This window comes from Acomys minous, assembly GCF_964271855.1.
Source record: "Acomys minous genome assembly, chromosome: 6".
Lineage (NCBI taxonomy): Eukaryota > Metazoa > Chordata > Mammalia > Rodentia > Muridae > Acomys > Acomys minous.
In genome coordinates, this window is record NC_140487.1 from 127,737,836 (window position 1) to 127,757,436 (window position 19,601).

Genomic DNA, 19,601 nt, shown 5'->3' on the forward strand with positions numbered 1-19,601 from the left:
CTGGCTGTCCTAGGCTGCCCACCGTTGACGCTCTGTGCTCCCCTAGAGCGGCTTCCGGGCTGAATGGGGGGGGGGGGCAGAGACACAACAGGAATCAGCTGGATAGTGGTCAGATTCTTGGGTTTTCTACTTACTAATTCCTACTTGTCCCCACTCTACTGGGTCATGTCCCCATACCCCTATAGAGTCTGCGGATGCCAGGATGTGCTGAGGTAGCAGGTGTGAGGGATGGTGTGGAAAGAACATTGTTCTGAGGCCTGGGACTTGAGGACCAGGTTGAGCCTCAACAAGGCCTGCAGATCCCCTCTGCTCGGAGCTCCTTGGAGATTCTTAGGGGCAGTGCCTCGGGCAGCACAGATCCCGGTGGAAGATGCCCCGGGGGTCCAGAGTGGATGGTGGGTGGGCAGTGTGCCGTGGCCTAGCCGTGGGGTCGTGTAGGTGTAGAGGGATGACTGGGGCCAGCCAGCTCCTGCATGCCACTGTCCTCTTTTCCAGGCCCCACGTGTGCGCAGAGCAGAAGCTGACTCTGGTGGGCCACCGCCAGCCCTGTGTGCAAGCCTTCAGCCGTGTGGTGCCCGTGTGGAGGTCAGGCTGTGGGCAGCAGGCGTGGTGCGTTGGCCAAGAGCGCAGGTACGTGGCAGAGATCCTTACCTAACGGGGACCGGTTCTCAGCGAAAAGCGGCAGGAGTGACCTTTAGGGTCCGGCAGCTAGGACTGAGGCACCACCTTGGTTCCATCTGAGGCCCCTCACTGAGGACATGGTCTCTTACCCTCACACTCCAGCAGGCCTGCTGCGGATCACTTATGGGGGTGGGGGGGCGCCCTGGCAGTGGTGGGACCCTGTGGGGTAGGAGTAGGGGTGCCCTAGCAGTGGTGGGACCTTGTTGGGGTGGGGAAGCCCTGGCAGTGGTGGGACCTTGTTGGGGTGGGGGAGCCCTAGTGGTGGTGGGACCTTGTTGGGGTGGGGGAGCCCTGGCGGTGGTGGGACCCTGTGGGATGGGGGTGGGGAGCCCTGGCAGTGGTGGGACCTTGTTGGGGTGGGGGAGCCCAGGCGTTGGTGGAACCTTGTTGAGGTGGGGGAGCCCTGGCAGTGGTGGGACCCTGCGGGGGGTGGGGTGGGGTGGGGTGGGGTGGGGAGGAGTGCTGATTGGCCAGAAAGTGGACTTCCTCCTCAGCCAGCTGAGGTCCCAGCTGGAGGTTGTTGCCACCTGACCCCCCCCCCCACCCACCCAGGGCTTAGTGCCCAAGCCTGTGAATAACTTATTGCTCAATGTTTTATTTAAAAATCAAACTTAAGGAGTGCGTTTGCGTAGCTCTCCTCTGCAGGGCCTACCTGAGTGGGAGCTGGGCAGCGGGGGCAGTAGTGGAGACGCTGTGGGGGTTGGGGGGAGAAGGAAGTGGTAGAGTTGGCTGCAGCCCTAGCTATGTGGAGGTGTGTGTCTGAGGAGGCAAAGGGTTACCTGGGCCTGCTGTGTCTCACCTACCTAGCTCCGGGGGCTGTCTCAGCATTTAGTGTTTGCTGTCTGTTAGGGCTTGTGTAGGATAGAGTTGGAAAGAGTACAGTGAGGACCAGTGGCTCTCAGGGACTGTTGTTGCCTCACCCTGGACAACAGAGGTCATGTCTGGAGGTGGTAGGTGCTGAGGGGTGAGGGGGCTACAGCAGCTGACCTGGATGGGGCGTGCTGCTCAGGCCTGCAGAGCACAGCACAGCCCCTCCCCTTAGAGTGAGGGGGCTGCAGGTCAGGAGACCGAGGGGCCCGGAGGGGAAGGAGAAATCTCCCATTCTCAGAGGTCAGCATTTTGTACCTTTCCTTCCAGCCTTACCTTCACACGGTCGTGGGTGCAGATGGAAGCAGGGTTTGGTCCTCTAAGCTGTGTTTCCCTGTCCATGGCTGGTTCTGGAAGCCACTGGGGCCCTGAGGCTGGAGATTCTGTGGCACTCGAGGTTGTCACCTGTCGATGTGGCAGGGTTTCCCAAGGGACCGATGACCTCCTGCCTCCTGGCATGCTGTCCCACTCTCTGGGAGGGCCACGCGTCCCTGGCTGGGGGGTGGGGGAGGGGCAGAGCATTGGTGATTGGCTATAGAGGATGGCGTGCTTGGCACAGTGCTGAGTCGGGGCTCTCTGGGTATCTCAAGACACCCTTGTGCCCAGGTTCTGGGATCCCCCCATCATGCTTCCTAGCAGAAGAAATCGGGTACCCCTCACCCACCCTCTGGCCTGAGACACAGAAGTTCAGCCCCAGTTGGAGGTGGGGTTCCCATGTGGCATTTTGGGTTCTAGGTTCTAGGAGGGCGGGGAACCAAAGCTCCGTGGATGAGCAGCTGCCCCCTGTGGTTGAGGCCGTCCTTTTTGCTGGACACCGGCCTGTTTTCCTCCTTCACCCATCCTACTCTGAGTGAACCTGAGCCATCCTCCTCGGTGCCTGTGAAGGATGGGTGGCCCCACGCACACCAGCCAGGCTCATCTCAGCTGCCGGTGTACAGCAGACACAGGCGCGCTTGCTTAAGGCCTTGAAGTCTTTCTTGCCGTCTTCCCCAAGCACTAGAAAGTTCTCCCGGCAACTGCCCAGCTGTGGTGGCCCAACTCGTCCCGCTGAAGTGACCACGCTCCCTCCTCGGGAGCACCTGACCCAGGGTGACACTGCTTCTTTCCCACTGTGTTCCAGTCTCCACCCAGAGCCCTCGGGCCTTGTCTGCCTTCCACACTGGGACAATGTCTGAGCCTGGCCTGTGCGGTACAGGTGTTTAATATGGAAGTGAGGGCAGAAAACGTCTCACGGTTAATCTAACTGCAAGAGGTGGGGCACAGTGACCTCTGAGACAGGGCTCGCTCGTGGGTGCCACTGTCAGCCTTGCTGGCTCTACAGCAGGCTGAGCCTGTAGCTCAGGCAAGTGTGGTGGGAGTCACCTGTGGGGTCAGCAGTGGGCTCAGGTGGTGCCCAAGCCCTGAGGGACGTCTCTTCACAGTGTGATGTTAGGCCCTGACCATGATACGACCAGAGGGTCCCTCTTTCTGTCTTTTATTCATTCTTTGGATTCTCTTACCGAGCTGGAACTCACTGTCTGGCCAGGCCGGCTGACCAGTGAGCTCCTTGGCTCAACCCCCTCCCCCAGTGCTGGGCTTCCACATGTGTGTAGCCATGCCCAGCTTCTTACACGGATGTTGTGGGTTCAAACTTATGTTCCGTAGCTTCCACAGTGTTAAGTGTTCTCTCACCCACTACGCCATTTCCTTGCCCCTAGGTTTTTGCTTTGTTTTTTTTTTGGGGGGGGGACCCTCTTCTCCAGCTCTGGTGTGGCCAGCCAGGCAGACTTCCCAGGATGCCCTTAGGATCCCAGCTCTCAGTCTGAGAGTGCTTGGCTAGGTCGAGAACTTGTTCTGGTCTCAGCCTCCCCATCTGTGTTGACCTGGGTGGAGTCTCCTGCCACCATATTTTGTCTCTGGGTAATGTGCTCTTTCTTTATTCTTACATTTTTATTTGATGTGCATTGGTGTTTTGTCTGCATGCGTATCTGTACGAGGGTGTCAGATCTGGAACTGTAGTTGCAGACAGTTGTGAGCTGCCCTGTGGGTGCTGGAAATTGAACTCGGGTGCTCTGGAAGAGTAGCCAATGCTCTTAACCAGTGAACCATCTCTCCAGCCCCGGTAATGAGCTCTTGGTGTTGGTGTGCAGCCTCATCAGCAACAGGTGAGGTTGTGCTAACTCCTGTGAGGCCAGAGGGAGTCCAAGGGTCTCATTGTGAGAGTCTTTCCTGACGGGTCAGCCAGCCAGCCGAGTCATCAGGCTGAGAACTCTTTAGGCTTTGTAAAGCAGTCCTTTGAGGGACAAGGGAGGGGTCACTCAGAGAAAAGGAGGAGGTAAGAAGGGATGGAAGATGGTTGACATTCAAATCATGGGGCCTGTGCCCCTCTTGGAAAGCCCAGACTCATGAGTGCTACAGCCTCCACTCTGACGTGGCCATAGCAACCTCAGTTCTGATGTGGCCCCAGCATCCTCCAGCCCTACAGCTCAGAGCCCATGTGAGCTGCTACTATCTGAAGTCAAGCTAGGCCCGGTTCTTATGGCTTCCCCGGCCTCTCCAAGAATCTTTTCCTTCAGGGGCCTTGTGGAGGAGTGTCCAGGGGGAGCCGCACGTAGCCCAGCCCTGTCTACAGCCCAGGGAAGGGGATAAATATTTACGATGTCCAGGCTCTAGCGCTCTGTCGCTGCCAAATATTGTTCACGCTGTGGCTGGTTTCATGTCCTGCCAAGGTGGTGTTTGTGAGGCTCTCCTAGAGTTTGTGTGTGCAGTCTGTGCAGGAACACATGCTTCCGGGAAGTGGCCGCAGCCTTGTTTACTGGGCAGAGCCCAGGGCCACATGGCTTCCCAGGAAAGCATAGCTTGGTTTATCACCTGGAGACACAGCCTGGGCCACCTGAGCGTTCATTCCCAGGGCCTTGAGGGCCCTTGACCTTGTGGCTGTCGGCTGAGCTTCGGTGGCTGTTTACCCTGCCATCTGCAGTCACCACCTTCCCTTTACCTGTTCTTCCTGCTTCCTGTCTTTCCCTCCAGCCCCTTAGCCCGTGCCTCCTTTGCAGGCTGTCTCTACAAACATAGAGACGTCAGAGTCATAGGGCCCAGAGGCGTGCACCGAGCGGTGAGTTTGTGTTCATTTCCCAGAGGTGTTGTGACAAATGGGTGACAAACCAGGAGACCTAAAAACAGCTCTGTAGGGGTCTGGGGAGACAGCTCAGTTGATAAAGTGTTTGTCATACAACCATAAAAGCTTGAGTTCACATCCCCAGAACCCACATAAAAAAATGCTAGGCTAGATATAACATGGCACACCTGTAACCCAGTGCTGAGGAGGAAAAGGCAGGTGGATATCTGGCCAGCCAGGCTGGCCAACTGGTGAGACACAGGGTCGGTGAGAGACTGCTTCAAAAAAATAGGACTGAGGAAGGCACCTTGCCTCCATGTATACGTGACACATATATGTGCACCCCATGCACAAAATACAAAGGAATGACAAACCAGCGTCTTAAATTGGAAAGAGTCTGTGCAGAAACAGTATAGGGGTGAGGTTCTGAGGGAGCGCCTGTCCCAGCGCCAGCTGTGGTGTTACTGGCTGTCCTGTCATGTCTAGTCTTGAGGTGTCACCAGCAGCCCCATCTCCTTGTTGTATTCTCAGGAGGATCCCATTTGCTGTACCTCAGTGTATCCTCATCTGGACCGATTACAGGTTAAACAGATTTTAGTCCCGTTACAGGCAGGCATGGATGTGGGGGAGACGGTGCTTAGACTTAGTATGAGAAGTGACAGACAAAAGCGGACTGGGCGGAGCCAGGGGCCAGCATGAGCTACCGTCCGACCCACCGGTCATCGCTAGAGCCAGGGAGGGATTCTACGGCAGGCTAGGGCGGGAAGGATGCAGCCTCCGGGAGTCCTGTGGGCTAGAAGAGCCACCCTGTGAAGAAGCCGGGTACTTTGGGAGACAGAAGGAGCCAGGCGCTGGTATATGGGGTACTGGCTCCCCAGGCTTGTTCACCTCGCATTGGCAAGCATTTATCTCTGGGGTGCTCTGAGAGTCCAAGTGCTGGCCCCATCATGATCAGCACACCCTGTCTCTTCTGTTCCAGGACCGTGTACTATATGAGCTACCGGCAGGTATATGCCACAGAGGCCCACACTGTGTTCAGGTGCTGTCCCGGCTGGAGCCAGATGCCTGGCCAGGAAGGCTGCCTCTCAGGTGAGTGTCCCCGGCTGACTCTGAACAGAGGCATGTGTGATGGGGAGCGTCTGCCTGGCCCATGCCCTCTGTACTCCTCCTAGCCCCGGCCCTCGGCCACACAAGTGATGCCCAGGGCTCTCCAGCACCACAGTTGGCTCTGCCCAAGACTGTTGGAGTAGCATTCAGGCTGAAGGGGCAATGGATTCCCAGTTTAGTCTGGTAGAACTGTGGGAGGCAAAGCTAGCTTGGTGCTGGCACTGGAGGAAGGAAGGCGACCCTGAGCATCCGGCCATTAGAGACAAAGGGACTGGCTCCTGGGTATGGAACATGGCTGTGGCAGTGGTAGGAGAAGATGTGGCCTGCAGGTATAGGATGGGCAGCTGGCAGTGGACGTGGGAACAGGTGGCTGGCAATGGACGTGGGGGACAGGTGGCTGGCAATGAATGTGGGAACAGGTGGCTGGCAGGTGGATGTGGGAACAGGTGGCTGGCAGGTGGACGTGGGAACAGGTGGCTGGCAGGTGGATGTGGGAACAGGTGGCTGGCAGGTGGATGTGGGAACAGGTGGCTGGCAGGTTGATGTGGGAACAGGTGACTGGCAGGTAGACGTGGGGAACAGGTGGCTGGCAGGTGGACGTGGGAACAGGTGGCTGGCAGGTGGATGTGGGAACAGGTGGCTGGCAGGTGGACGTGGGAACAGGTGGCTGGCAGGTGGACGTGGGAACAGGTGGCTGGCAGGTGGATGTGGGAACAGGATGTGGGAAGCAGGCAAGAGTGGTGTTCCTCTGGAGAGGTCATCCTTAAAGTCACTGGGGTGGCTGGAAGTCACACTCCCCACTGAAGGTTAAGCATGGTGGGCTCCGGCTCCTGTGTGTCTCTACCGTTAGACTTAGTTGCTTGTCCTGAGGTGAACTCTAGTGAGAAATAGGGAAGAGAGAAGGGGTGCTGCTCATTTTTTTTTTCCAGGAGGGAAATGAGTCAGTCTCCGGAAGGGAGCAGAGGGAAGAGGACAGGAGGCCAGCACTCCTGGAGGTGACAAGATTGGGCCGCTGGCCAGCACTACCTCAGGTTGGGGTGTTCTGTCCTGACACCAGTGTCTCCCTTCTCTCTGTGGCTGTCTGCTGGGTCCCCTGCTTCCTGTGGCTTATAATGGGGCACAGGCATCAAAGTCAAGGGCCCTGGCTTTCTGCTCTGAGGTTGGGGTTCCCTGGGCCTGCCAGAGGAGGTGCTAATAATGGGCTGAGAAGCATAGAGCCCAGCTGGGTAGCAGGCAAGTGGGGCTCTGGGGCTGCTGCTACTGGGGGCACAGGGTTAATGTATAGCTTCTTGCCAGGATGCTCTGGGCAGGATGGTGGGGTGGGGATGGAGAACAGGGCAGCCTATAGCTACCATGGCTCCTCTGAGTCATGTGCTGGGGTCTGGTGAACACCCCGGGGTGAGGGTGGGCAGAGGCAAGCCAAGACAGGCTTGACCCAGCATTAAGGTCTGGCTATCTTCTTGCTGTGTAGTGGAGTCAGGGCCTAAGTGCTGGCTTTTGTGGGCAGCGAGGTCTTCATGACAGGGTGGGTCTGCAGCAGTGCCGTGAGTATGGCCGTGACCACTTTTCTGTCCCCAGGCTTGCTGATGGGAACACGCGGCCTGCTCTGTGAGCTCCGCTTGTCTGTATGAGTGAGATGGCGGGCTGTCACCCGCATGTGGAACCTTAGAATGCTCAGGTGGCTTTTAACTCCCGGCCTGTGGCAGAAGCGGGTAAGGGAGCAGGGTCACTCAGCACACTGGAGAGGCTGTGGTCCCTGTGGGAGCCTCCCTGGCCAGCTAGCGGACGCAGTGGGGTTTCTGGCTGTCACACGGCCTGTGAGCCACCCTCACGATCTCCACCCAGAGCCTGGGATTCCTTAGTTGTTTCTTCCCCTGTCTGACCTTGTTTGTTTAACGGTCCCAGCAGAGCCTGCACCCCAGCATCTCTGTCTCTGGATGCTCGGCCTTCCTTGTTTATCACAGTCTGGTTCCCATCCTTGAGGGGCTGGCCTAGGTGTGAACCTGGGCCTGTGTCCCTGTCCTTCCCCGCCCCCCAGGGGCTGGAGACCCAGCATACTTCCTGGTGGCCACAGACTCCTTTCTTAGTTTCTCCAAGCTACTCAGTGTTGGTGCTTGGGGTGGGGGTGTGGGGGGAGACCTGAGAGGGGCAGCGCCAGCTTTGGGGAGCCCATGGCCTGGCGAGGAGGCCGAGAGGAAGCAGATGCAAATGTTGGGCAGAGTTGGGGCCGGATAACGGAGTTGGAGCATCCCCGGGGTGGCTGGTTGGCAGGGCAGGGTTTTTTTTTTTTAATTCATGGTGTCTGCCCCACATCAAGCTTGTGTTACCCCGTCAAAGCTGTCATTCCTGAGCTGGCATTATGAGGTGATGCACAGCCTCGTGATCACCGTGCCAGCTCCTCCAAGACCCTATTTGTCTAGGTATTGTGCCAGGCAGGTCCTGGGGCTTCTCTTGGTTTTATGGGAGTGGTACTGTGACCCCGGCCTGACCCAGGCAGGAATGTGGGACAAATGGCTACTAATGAGTTGGATACCTACCTTGTGTGAGCCAGGCAGCGGCTGCGGCTAGAAGCCCTGGCTTAGTGCCCTCCCCATCCATGACCTGTGGTGTGTCGTCCCCCAAGGCCTTGGCTTGCGCTAGTGATACGAGTGTGACAACGCCCATCTCGGAAGGAACCGTGGGTGTGACTTCTCATAGAGGCTGCTGGATGATGACACAGGAGGCGCTCAAGCGGGGTGTCTGCTTGGCCTACCTGCTAGCACTGGGGGCGACAGCACACACTTTCCTGAGGGTTCATGTGCGTCTGTGCCAAGCTGCGACCTCTAGGGATGGAGTCTGGGGAGTAGCCGCTTAGCAGCTGAGGGCAGCTCCTCCCTTCTCTGTGTGGGTTGTGGAGCTGAGGTGCTTGCAGAGGCCCCCATCACAGCCAGCCACCTGGCTCTGCATTCCTCTGTCCTATGGGCTAGGCACCCTGGAAAGGTTTGCTGTGTGCTTCCCACGGTTGCAAGTGAGAGACCGGGGCAGGTGCAGGCGGAGGCGGCTTCTGCCTCAGAGTGGAAGTCTCAGGCCCCTCTTAGAGCCTGCGCTGTTAGCTGATCTCCCTTCCTGTGGTCACGTGTGACCGTGAGCAACTGGCAACGGTTCCCGCCCAGTCAGCATGCCAGTTAGGAACACAGAGAACAGGGTGGGATCAGAGACCCTCTTGCAGAGGAGAGAGAGAGAGACAGACAGACAGACAGGCAGACAGACAGAGAGAGAGAGAGATGGATGCTCATTTCTCTCAAGGGCTGCGGTATATGCCTCCCCATACCTTCATCGCCTCTAGCTCCCTCCACAGGGAAGGGCAGCGCCCTGGCTCTAGCTCCAGCCCCTCCCCAGCCATTGTGAAGTTTCCTTGCTCCGTGTGACCTGGAAACTGTTGAGGATCGTGTCAGCCTGAGGGGGCTCGCTGAGCCTCAGGGTGTTTGTGTAGGGGTGATGGAGTGATGGAGGCCAAAGAATGGCAGGAAGCCGCTAATCGGGCTGTGACTTCTCCTAGTTTATGGGATTGTGGCTGGGAGGGAACCAGAAAGAAAAAGTGCTGGGGGGGGGGGCCTGTCAGGGCCAATTACCAGGCCCTGTGACCTCTTTCTGCTGTTCCACCTTCTGCTTCCTGTTTCTCTGAATTCCACTCTTATCCCAGTTAGGTGACAGACTGCTCAGGGCTGTGTGGGGCCTCTCCCTCTCCCACTGAAGGAGGGGAGTGTGTACACAGCCAGCGAGGTGCTCGGCCTTAGCAACAGCCGCCCTGCTGCATCCAGGCCCTAAGAGACCTGCGGGGACGAACTCCAGCTTGTGGAGGATCCCACTGCCACTGTGGGTGATGGCTGGGCTCAGCTTGGGGAGTGTCCACACTGTATAAGGTCTCTTACATGTGACCTCTGTAAGAAAGCCAGTCAGCTTCCTCCCTTCCTTCCTTCCTCCCTCCCTCCCTCTCTGTCTCTGTCTGAGACATCATCTCAATCTGTACCCTTGGATGGCCTGGAATTCACCATGTAGACCAGGTGAGCCTTGAACTCACAGCGATCCTCCTGTCTCTGCCTCATGAGTGCTGGGATTAAAGGCGTGTGCCAACTCTCCCTCTCCCCTCCCCCCTCTCATTTGAAGACAGTCTGGTATGTCCAAGCATGGCCTGAGTCTCACTGTGCAGCTGAGGATGGCCTTGAACTTCTGATCCTCCCCCGGACCCCCCCACCCCCACCCCCCGCTAAACTATAGAGATCACAGACGTGCACCACCATGCCTGGTTTATGTGGTATTAAGGGTCAAACCTTGCGTGCCAGGCAAGCACAGCACTGACTGAGCGATACCTCCAGGCCCTGAGCTCTTTGTAGGATCCCAAGGTAGACTATTACAGTGTATCCCAGACTGCAGACAAGGGCCATGTCAAGACAGCGCAGTGCCCCAGTGCGTGTTTATATGTAGCAGTGTGGGCACTCCACTCCACAGTTGCCATGAAACAGGAAGTATGGGGTGGGGCACATGGCCTACTGGGAGGGTGGGAGGCAGACCAGGAGGGAGGCAGATAGAGGTGGAGCTGGAGGTTGGAGAAAGCCCTGCCCAGGTCCATGGCACCTGTGTGAGAAGGTGACCTGTGACCTGTGTGTGTGGGGGGGAAGGTGACCTGTGTGTGTGTGAGAAGGTGACCTCTGTGTGTGTGGGAAGGTGACCTGTGTGTGTGTGTGAGAAGGTGACCTGTGTGTGTGTGTGAGAAGGTGACCTGTGTGTGTGTGAGAAGGTGACCTCTGTGTGTGTGGGAAGGTGACCTGTGTGTGTGTGTGAGAAGGTGACCTGTGTGTGTGTGAGAAGGTGACCTGTGTGTGTGTGAGAAGGTGACCTGTGTGTGTGTGAGAAGGTGACCTCTGTGTGTGTGAGAAGGTGACCTGTGTGTGTGTGTGAGAAGGTGACCTGTGTGTGTGTGAGAAGGTGACCTGTGTGTGTGTGTGGGAAGGTGACCTGTGTGTGTGTGTGTGTGTGTGTGTGTGTGTGTGAAGGTGGCCTATGTATGTGTGTGTCTCTGTGTGTGTGTGAGATATATATATATATATATGGAGGGGGGGGGGAGATGACCCGTGTGTGCGTGGGAACAGAATGAGTGTGAGGGATGAGGCCAGGGTGGGGGGCAGGAAACACCTACGGCTGTGGCAGCAACGGCACCGGGCATCGTACAGTGACTTAACCTTCTAGAGTTGATGTCTTAGCTCCATTTTCATTGATAAAATCCAAAATTAACTCAGGCGATAAAGGGTTTGTGCTGGGCTTGTTTGTTTGTTTGTTCATTTTGTTCAACTTGACACAAGCCAGAGTCACCTAGGTAGGCGGGAGCAGAGGCCTCCGTCACACCGACTTGTAAGCAAGTCTGTGGGGCGTTTTCTTGATTCGTGACTGGTGTGGAGGTGCCCAGCCCACTGTGGGTGGAGCCATCCCGGGCAGGTGGTCCTGGGCTTGTGTAGGAAAACAGACTGAGTAAGCCGTGGTGTGGATGGCTGCCTAGCCTGTGGGAGCCACGCTGTAAGCTCAAAGCGTCCCCTTTCTCCTCAGATGTTTTTAGCTGTGGTGTCTTGTCACGGCAGTGGGGACCTGGGTAAGACTAGGTCTGCTCAGCTCGCAGTTCCAGGCACACTGATCATCACTGCAGGCAGGTCACATCCACAGTGAAGAGCAGGGGGGGGAGGGGGGGAGGGGAGAAGGGGGAGGGGGATGGGGGAGGGGGGAGGGGGAGGGGGATAGGAGGAGGGGGAGGGGTGGGGGGTATGCATGCATGTATGACAGCACTCAGCTGTCTCTCGTTTTCATGCAATGAAATGGTGCTGCCTATGTTCTGGGTGGATCGTTTCACCTCAACCCAATCAAGAGAAGCCCTCCTAGGCACGCATGCCCACAGCCGACACAGTCCAGACAGTTCCTCACTGATGTTCTCTTCCCAGGTGAGTGTGAACTGTGCTGAGTTCACACCACAGCTGGTAGCCATAATCTGGGGTCCAGGGGCCGTGTCAACCGCGCACACCTCTCCCAGCTGCTTGTAGCCTGGCTGCCTTTGGTCCCCATGGCATGTAGGCACATTGCTCTGTCTCTGCCTCTGTGTGTCCCTGACCTCCTGGTCTCCGCTCCATGGAAGGACTCGGCAGTGAGTTTAGGAGCCACCTGAGGCTGTGTCTTCATCTCCCGTTTTCAAGCAAGGCCACCCTGTAAGGTTCCGCCTAGGTGACAGTCTTAGGAAGGCCCCCTTTAACCAACCGCATGGGGCAGGTCCTCAGCCGCAGGGCAGAACGGAGCTAGCACAGGTTGGAGGTGGGAGCCCAGACTGCCATGGAGGCTGAGGTGGGCTCTAGGCAGGAACCCTTCCTTCTAGCATTGAGAGGTGCTGGGGTGTGGTCGGAGTAGCCAAGGGGGAGAGAAGCAGCTGGGCAGATAGAAAGGGAACCTACACCCCACTCTACCTCCAGGAGGGGGGACCTCACACCCTGGTCCCTGCCTGTGCTGTGTGTGTGTGTCTCTGGGGGAAGAGACCTCAGCCTCTTGACTCTGCTTAGGCAACTGCAGTATGGAGGACATTTGGTGGGACCACTCAGACTTCCTTTGGGCCTGGCCTTCCCCGGCCACTTCTGCCCCGTTGGTGCTAGGGAGAGTGACATGCCAGGTTGTCCAGAAAGAGGTCGAGCATTTTTTTTTTTTTAAGAGAAATCCCTGGTCAGGTGGAGGCACTTGGCACTATGGGGACCTGGGAGGCACTGTGTCTCTGATCCCATTCGCCGCCTGAGTGTCCCAGCAGCCCTGCTTACAGTTGGATGCCAGGGCATGAGGTCTGGGCTTGGGTATCCAGCTGCTGGTGTGTCAGGCAGGTGGCTCCTGCAGGTCATCTTCTCCTGGCTCCCTCTGGCTGGCCTCTCAGGCCTGTGCTAGAGTTGCTGCAGGAAGGCTGCTTGGCCCCCAGTTCCCCTGCACTTCCTGCCTCAGCTTTTCCTTTTCTGTTTCCGTTACGGCTGCCTGTCAGACCTGCACCCCAGTGTGGGAACTGGGCATGCCAGCTCCCAGGGCCTGGGCTTCCGTTCCTCCACGTGGACACAGGGGCTGCCCACAGGCTCTGCTGTGCCACTGTGGCTTTCCTCTTGTTACTAAGTAGCTTAGGTCACCTAACCATAGAGTCCCTCCCGGGATCCCATGGCACAATTCCCACACGTGTGTACCCAGTCCAGGTGAGCCAGCTATATCCTGCTTTGCACAGATTTGTGCACACTGGAGCTGCCCCAGCCACTTACGCCTGTGTAACTGTGTGCCCACTCTCTTAGTGTTCTGGTGCTGTGAAGAGACCCCAGGACCATGCTATTCATTTTATTTTCTAAGAAAAATTTTAGGGGCTGGAGAGATGACTCAGAGGTTAAAGAGCACTGTCTGCTCTTTCAGAGGTCCCGAGTTCAATTCCCAGCAACCACATGGTGGCTCACAACCATCTATCATGTGATCTGGCGCCCTCTTCTGGCATGCAGGGGTATAAGCAGGTATACATAATAAATAAATCTTTTTTTTTTTTAAGAAAGAAAAATTTAAAACATTTATTTATTTGATTGAGAAATGTACCTACTTATTTTAGGTCTTGCAGTTTGGTTAAATATAGATTTTTTTAAAAAATAGTCTTCTCGTATATCCCATCTGTATTTCCCTTCCCTCCCATCCCCCCAGTGTCTCTCTCCTACCTCTTCTCTCCCCTAGACTCATCCCCCCAACCTCCCCTCAGAAAAGAGCAGGCCCCTCAGGGACATCAACGAAACATGGCATAACAAGCTACAATAAGCCCAGGAACATAGCATCACGTCAAGGCTGGATGAGGCAGCCCAGTAGGAGGAAGATGGTCCCACAAGCAGGCAGAAGAGTCAGTCAGCCCCCACTCCCACTGTTAGGACTCACGTAAGAACAGCATACTACCCAGCCACAACATATATGCAGAGGTCTAGATCGGACCCCATAGGGCCCCTGAACTCCGTGAGCTCCCATGAGTCCCCGTCAGTTGATTCCGTGGGCCCTGTTCTCCTGGGGTGTCCCTCACCCCTCTGGTTCCACCAGCCCTTCCTCACCCACGCTCACTCAGTATGGGTGAGTCGGGGGCTCCTTGCCCACAGGCATCGTAGGTCCTGATATCTGTCAGGCCTCAGAGTCACTGGGCTGTAGCCTTGGTATTTACAACAGCAGTTTCACTGCTCGTCATCATGGGGCCTGCCTCTGGGATGGAAGTGGACCCAGGAGATGTAGTGCCTTCCTGGCTGTGAGCTCGGCGACCCAGTCTGTGTCACCTCTGAGTCCTCAGGGCACCTGCGCAAGGAGGTCTGGTCCTTTGGCCACTTCCGTGGTCAGCTTCGTAGCCTCGTGGCCACGTGAGTAGGAGCTGCCTTGGTTGGGGGGAAGATGAGTTGTGGTGGATTCGCTCTCCTGGGAGAAGTAGACGTTGATTGGTCAGGTCTAGAGTGTACTAGGCACGGGGGGTGGGGGTGGGGGTGGGAGACTGTGGCAATGTGGGTGTGCAGGATTGGCGTGCAGAGCTGGGTGTGCAAGGCTGAGCGTGAGGCTGTGGTGGTTGTGAGAACTTCCTGTCTGCGGGGGAGATGTAGGTTAAGTGCCTATCCCCTCCTTGTAGCTCCCCTAATGACAAACCACAGTATGGTTCTCAAAGCCAAAATGCAACTTGGGCAACTGATGAGTTTATTGGGCATGGAGGAGAGGTTCCTGGCAGTGCCAGAGCAGCCATGTTACCAAAGGCTTTGACCCCAGCGTGGAGGGAGTTTCCCTAGCGCTGCATAGGCAGAGCGCCTCCCACTCAGCCTTCCAAACTGTGCGCCCCAGCACCTCCTGAGGCCAGGAGTCTCCATGAAGTGACGTCAGGTCAGCGCGCAGATGGCTGGGAGGCACAGGAGGGGGTGGCTTAGACCCTCAGATGAGAATCCAGTGACCTTTCCTGCCCCTTGCCATGGGGGGGGGGACGTCAGCAGGTGACGGGCCTGGTCTCAAGGGGGTCTCGTGTAGTCGGCCCTGTCTGCCGGAGGTGGTGGCTGGTAAGTGTATAGGACTGGGTGTGTGAAATGGGGCCGTGCAGAAGGGGACCTGTAGGGCCAGGTGTGTGAGTTCCGCACTGCTTTGGGGGCAGCCTCACACTCCCCCCCCCCACCAGTTGCTGCCTGCTCCCTTCTAAAAACTGGATTTGGGCACCACAGACCTGGACTCAAACATAGCTCGGGATATTTAACCAACCTCTCAATTATAATTGGTTCCAGTTTCGAAAACAAAAGCCTTATTTTTTCTGGTTCCCCCCAAAATTTTTCAGTTGAATGAGTGGATGAAGGAAGAAGGATCTTGTGGTGCCTGTGGGGATGTAAGGAGAGGGGCCCCCAGGAGCTGTGCCCTCTGCCATCCTCCCCACCCCCATCACAAGTCAGCCTTAGTCGCATCGTCCCCTACACTCTGCTGCCAGGAGCCTGTCTGCAGAAGCCCCGGAGGCCCCTGGAGCACAAAGCAGGCCTGTGGAGCAGAGCCTGCAGCAGAGAGCCATCCCCAGCAGGAGCTGAGGCGCAGCCCAGACCCTCTGCCTGATCAGAGCTGGCACCAGTGGCCCGGTGGCCCAGGCTGCCCTCAGCACCCGTGTGACCACTGTGACCTTCTCAATCTTTGGCTGTCACTGCTCTCCTGCAGGGGTGAGGACCAGCCTGGTGGGAGGTCAGAAGCAAGGGCCTCTGTGGGGACAACCTCAGTGATTCTAACACGTATGAGGCTGAAGGGACAGGTGACTGGGGTGACCACACATAGTTCCCGCTACCTCTCCCTCAGGCCAGGACTTTGGTCTTCTGTGGCATTTTGGTCAGCACTGCCAGGGAATTAGGGAAGGGACCCAGATGATGTCATGCCCCTTGTAGGTCCTCAGGGTCAGTTATAGCCTCCAGTCTCCAGACCACCCATGTGCATCCTTACCCACCGGGAAGCCACCTCATCCTGTCTCCCCACCCAGAGTCCGTATTGTGTGTGGTCTGCCCTTTGTGGGAAAGTTGGCAACACCCCATCAGCCCCAGTGTCTGCCGGCGACTTGCACTTTGCTTGGTTGGCATTGAATAGGGAAAAGATCAGCAAAAGCATGTGCTGGGCCTGTGAGTTGGTGGCACAGTGACAACTGTCCTTCTCTTGTGCTCATCATGGCTGGCCTTGTAGAACCACGGCATTTAAGATTTTTTATTGATTTTATGTGTATGAATGCTCTGTCTGCATGTACACCTGCAGGCCAGAAGAGGGCAATAGAGGGTATAGATGTTTGTGATCCACCATGTGGGTGCTGGGAATTGAACTCAGGACCTCTGGAAGAGCAGCCAGTGCTCTTAACTGCTGAGCCATTTCCCCAGCCCTCTGGGGGCTCCTCTTGGCCTCAGTTTCCTTACCTGTGAGAGATGGGCTGATGCAGTGTGTCTCCAGGGCTGTTGCATCGGAGGGGCCAGTGGTCAGGGTGGCCATGCTGTCCACCTTGGATGGTTGGTGTTCAGGGCTTCTGGGTAGAGGTGTGCCTGAGGCCTGGGAAGGTTTGGGTTTGGGCAGGGGTCAAGATGGAGGTCCAGAGTGGGAGAGTTAGGGGCAATGGAGTCGGGCGAAGAAGGAAGAAGAAGCCCCAAGAGAGACTGGGGCTTGAGTCTTAGGAGACATGAGATGGGAGGCCACTGCGTGTGTGTGCGTGCCTCTGTGTGTGAACATGTGTGCGTGTGAGAGAGAGAGAGGGAGGGAGGGAGGGAGGGAGAGAGAGAGAGAGAGAGAGAGAGAGAGAGAGAGAGAGAGAGAGAGAGAGAATGTGTGTGTGTGTGTGTGTGAGAGAGAGAGAGAGACTGGTGAGTGTCTGTGGTCTGCCTGGGTTCTGTCTCTCTGCCAAGATGGAGAATGAGAGGCCCCTGAAGCTGCCCTGGGGTAAGGAGATTTGGTGCTCAGCTGGGAAGGTCTCGGGCAGCCATTGAGCCCTGGGCCGTGGGCTGTGGCTCAAGGGCGCCTGGTTCTAAACCAGGATAATTGATGAATAGAGGGAAAGCCACCCGGCCAGATGTCTCAATGCCGCTACTGTCTCAGGGTGGGAGACTGACCCCGTCCGTACCTCAGGTCCAGATGCCACCCAGGCCTGCTTTTGGCCACCGGCCTCCTCTGTCAGGCCTGGATGTGGCTGCCCTGGGACGGTGGCCTGCAGGGAGGGTGGGAAGGGAGCGCTGCCACAGGGTGGCTGTACTGAGGCCTGCAGCTGTGGTGGCCCAGCCCTGGCTGATTCCCTGTGTCGATCCTGGGCTCTCACTGTCCCATGCTCTCACAGTTGTCACTCCTGTTTGGGGCTAGAGCTAGCTCGGGAAGGAGGACACCTAGTGGAGGTTACTTGTGTTGTCTCTGGACCCTAGGGTTCTCGAGTGCCCGGGAGGACCTGGCTCTCCAGCTTGCAGAGCATATGGCCCTTTGTGTTCTGTGCCTGGTCTCTCAGAGCAGAGGTGCCCAGAGGCATTTTACCTCTGGCCAAGTGAGCCTTGTACTAGCTGCGCGAGAGCGGCTGACACCTTCACTCTCTGAGGTCTGTGCTGTACTGCCATGGGGCTGTTCAGGAACCCCTGACAGGTGGCTCATGTCATTGTAGAAGCCACTAGATGGATGTGCTTGTTTTCACACGAGGGTACATGGCTTCTGATCCCAGGTCTTGGAGTGTCTGGGCCCTAATGCCTCTTGGCTTTACCTTTTACTGGTCCAGTCTCAGGTCCAGGCCATCGATGGCCGTGGGTAAGACAAACCATTCCATCCCCACAGCCTGCTCTGGTCTCCTCTCCCCCATGGGATGGCCCTTCAGACCCCCTCTCTCTTCTCAGCTTCCAGCTGCCCTTCCTGAGTGGACAGAATGTTCTTGCCTCTGTCTTTACGTGCCTCTTGGTACTCCATGCGCCTCCCACAGAATGACTCCCTGAAATCGCCAAAGCCCCACTTACTGCAGAAGCTGTTCCTAGTGGCCGTTAACGGCCCCGCTGACTAGGTAGATCAGGGCCATCTCTGCCCCAGGTGGAGTAAAGGGAGAAGTGGGTCCTCTCTGGCCTCGTTTGTGGGAACAGTGGATTCGACAGGTATGGCAGTTCCCGGTCCCTGTGTTGTGTTCCCAGTGTCCACAGGGGCCAGAGCGTTCGCGTTCTCCCGCTGAGTCAGTAATGGCCAGCTTGCCCCCCCCTTCCCCGTTGCTAACCAAAGCACTTCTTTGTCTGGAGTGGCTGTCTCCCGGGTTTGGCTTCAGAGGTGGGTGGTCTTCTAATGACGTAATTACAGCAGGACGAGCTGAGAGGTCAGCTCCCAGGCACACTGTTCCCGAGCCGCCTGGTCTGGGATCGGCAGACCCGTGGTTGGCATCTCACGTGATTGACAGTGTCCAGGCGCAGCAATAGAAGGCTCCATCATTAGGGGTGTCTGAGGCCTTTGGTTCTCAGTACTGTCCCAGGCTCAAGTCCATCCCCCTGCCCCCTCAAATCCCTGCTGTTTGGGATTGTCTGTCTGGACACTGCTACCCAAGCTGGACATGTGAAAAGCCACAGTACGCTGTCCGAAGCACGATGGAGCCTGTCCAGGTACAGAGTAAGGTAGTCCTGGTGTGTGCCTTGGTGCTGATCATGCTTACAAGCCTGTGGTGGGTGAATACCCTCTCACACCGGGGTGCCTCCATTCCTCGGTTCCACCCTCAAGGCTGGGACCGTGGGAACCTGGATTGTGAGGAGAGGACCTGGTGCCCAGAAGCCCTCTATGGTGTGGGTCCCTGGGGCCAGTTGAGGCTAAGGGACAGTGCCCAGGCCACTGCTAAGTGCTGTCCTGGCAGCTGTTGCCCTGTGAAGCCTAGCTTCTAGCCACTTGTCAAGCCACGGGGCCCAACTTAGTACCTCCCACTGGTCAGGCCGAGGGGTGGAGGGGTGTGGGAGTGAGGCACATCCAACCTCCATGGGTGGCCTGGTCTCTTTCCTGAGCCTCGTGTCCTCGTGGCCCTGCCATTCTTCTGCTGGCAGAGGGATGCTGAGCTGCAAGCATCCAGGACACAAGTGTCTGCCTCTGAGGTGGACATGGCCTGTGTGGGACGCTCCCCCATCAGGAGGGACTGAAGGCCACTGACAGACACCTGGGTCAGGTTAAGGCACAGTGGAGGCATCTGAAGGAGCCAGCCTAGGGCTATAAGGTAGCTTTCTCTCACTTCCAGGGTACTAAGCCGCCCTGGCCTGGGGACAACATCTTAGGATACAGTTGTAGGCTCAATTTTCCTAACAAATATATTTTATGATGAACTTATTAACTGAGCGTATGCCACTTATAACCTGACTAACCTAAACAATAGGAGAAGAGGATTAAAGGATACAATAACAAAACCATAAGGGTATCAGTTCTGAGGAACAATTCTGGCATAGTCAGCAGGATTTCTTCTGCTGGAACCCGGAGCAACCAGAACCCGGAACCTCAGCCAGAGCCCCGAAGTGTTCCTCGAGTGGTTCTCTCTAGGAGCGGCTCGAAGTGCAGCGATGAACAGACAAAACCATCCCCAGTCTCCAAAGGCCCCGCCTCCAGTTCTGGGCTCATTTACATATCTCCTCCCAGAGACTGTTCACGGGATCTTTTCAGCTGGCGACAATCAAGCTCCCACACGAGGTGGTTTGTCTTCTAGTGGATTAGCCTCACCTGTTCTCTCACGAGACTGTTCCCCATCCCACACTTGGGATCATAACGAAAACAGGTTTATCTCTCCTTCATACAGTGATGGTTTCCTCCTTTCACCTGCCTTCTCTGTGCTCCTACCTGGTGG

General features: G+C 56.8%; 1 protein-coding gene across 2 annotated transcripts in view; it reads left to right on the top strand.

Moving 5' to 3' along the window:
- The window catches only part of MEGF6 (multiple EGF like domains 6), a 95,261-nt gene that overhangs the window by 5,059 nt on the left and 70,601 nt on the right, over positions 1 to 19,601 (top strand). For both annotated transcript variants that reach the window (XM_084787237.1, XM_084787238.1), the window contains exons 2-3: positions 496 to 630; positions 5,625 to 5,734. In XM_084787237.1, coding sequence (XP_084643363.1) covers positions 496 to 630; positions 5,625 to 5,734 — 245 coding nt within the window. The remainder of the gene's footprint in view (positions 1 to 495; positions 631 to 5,624; positions 5,735 to 19,601) is intronic.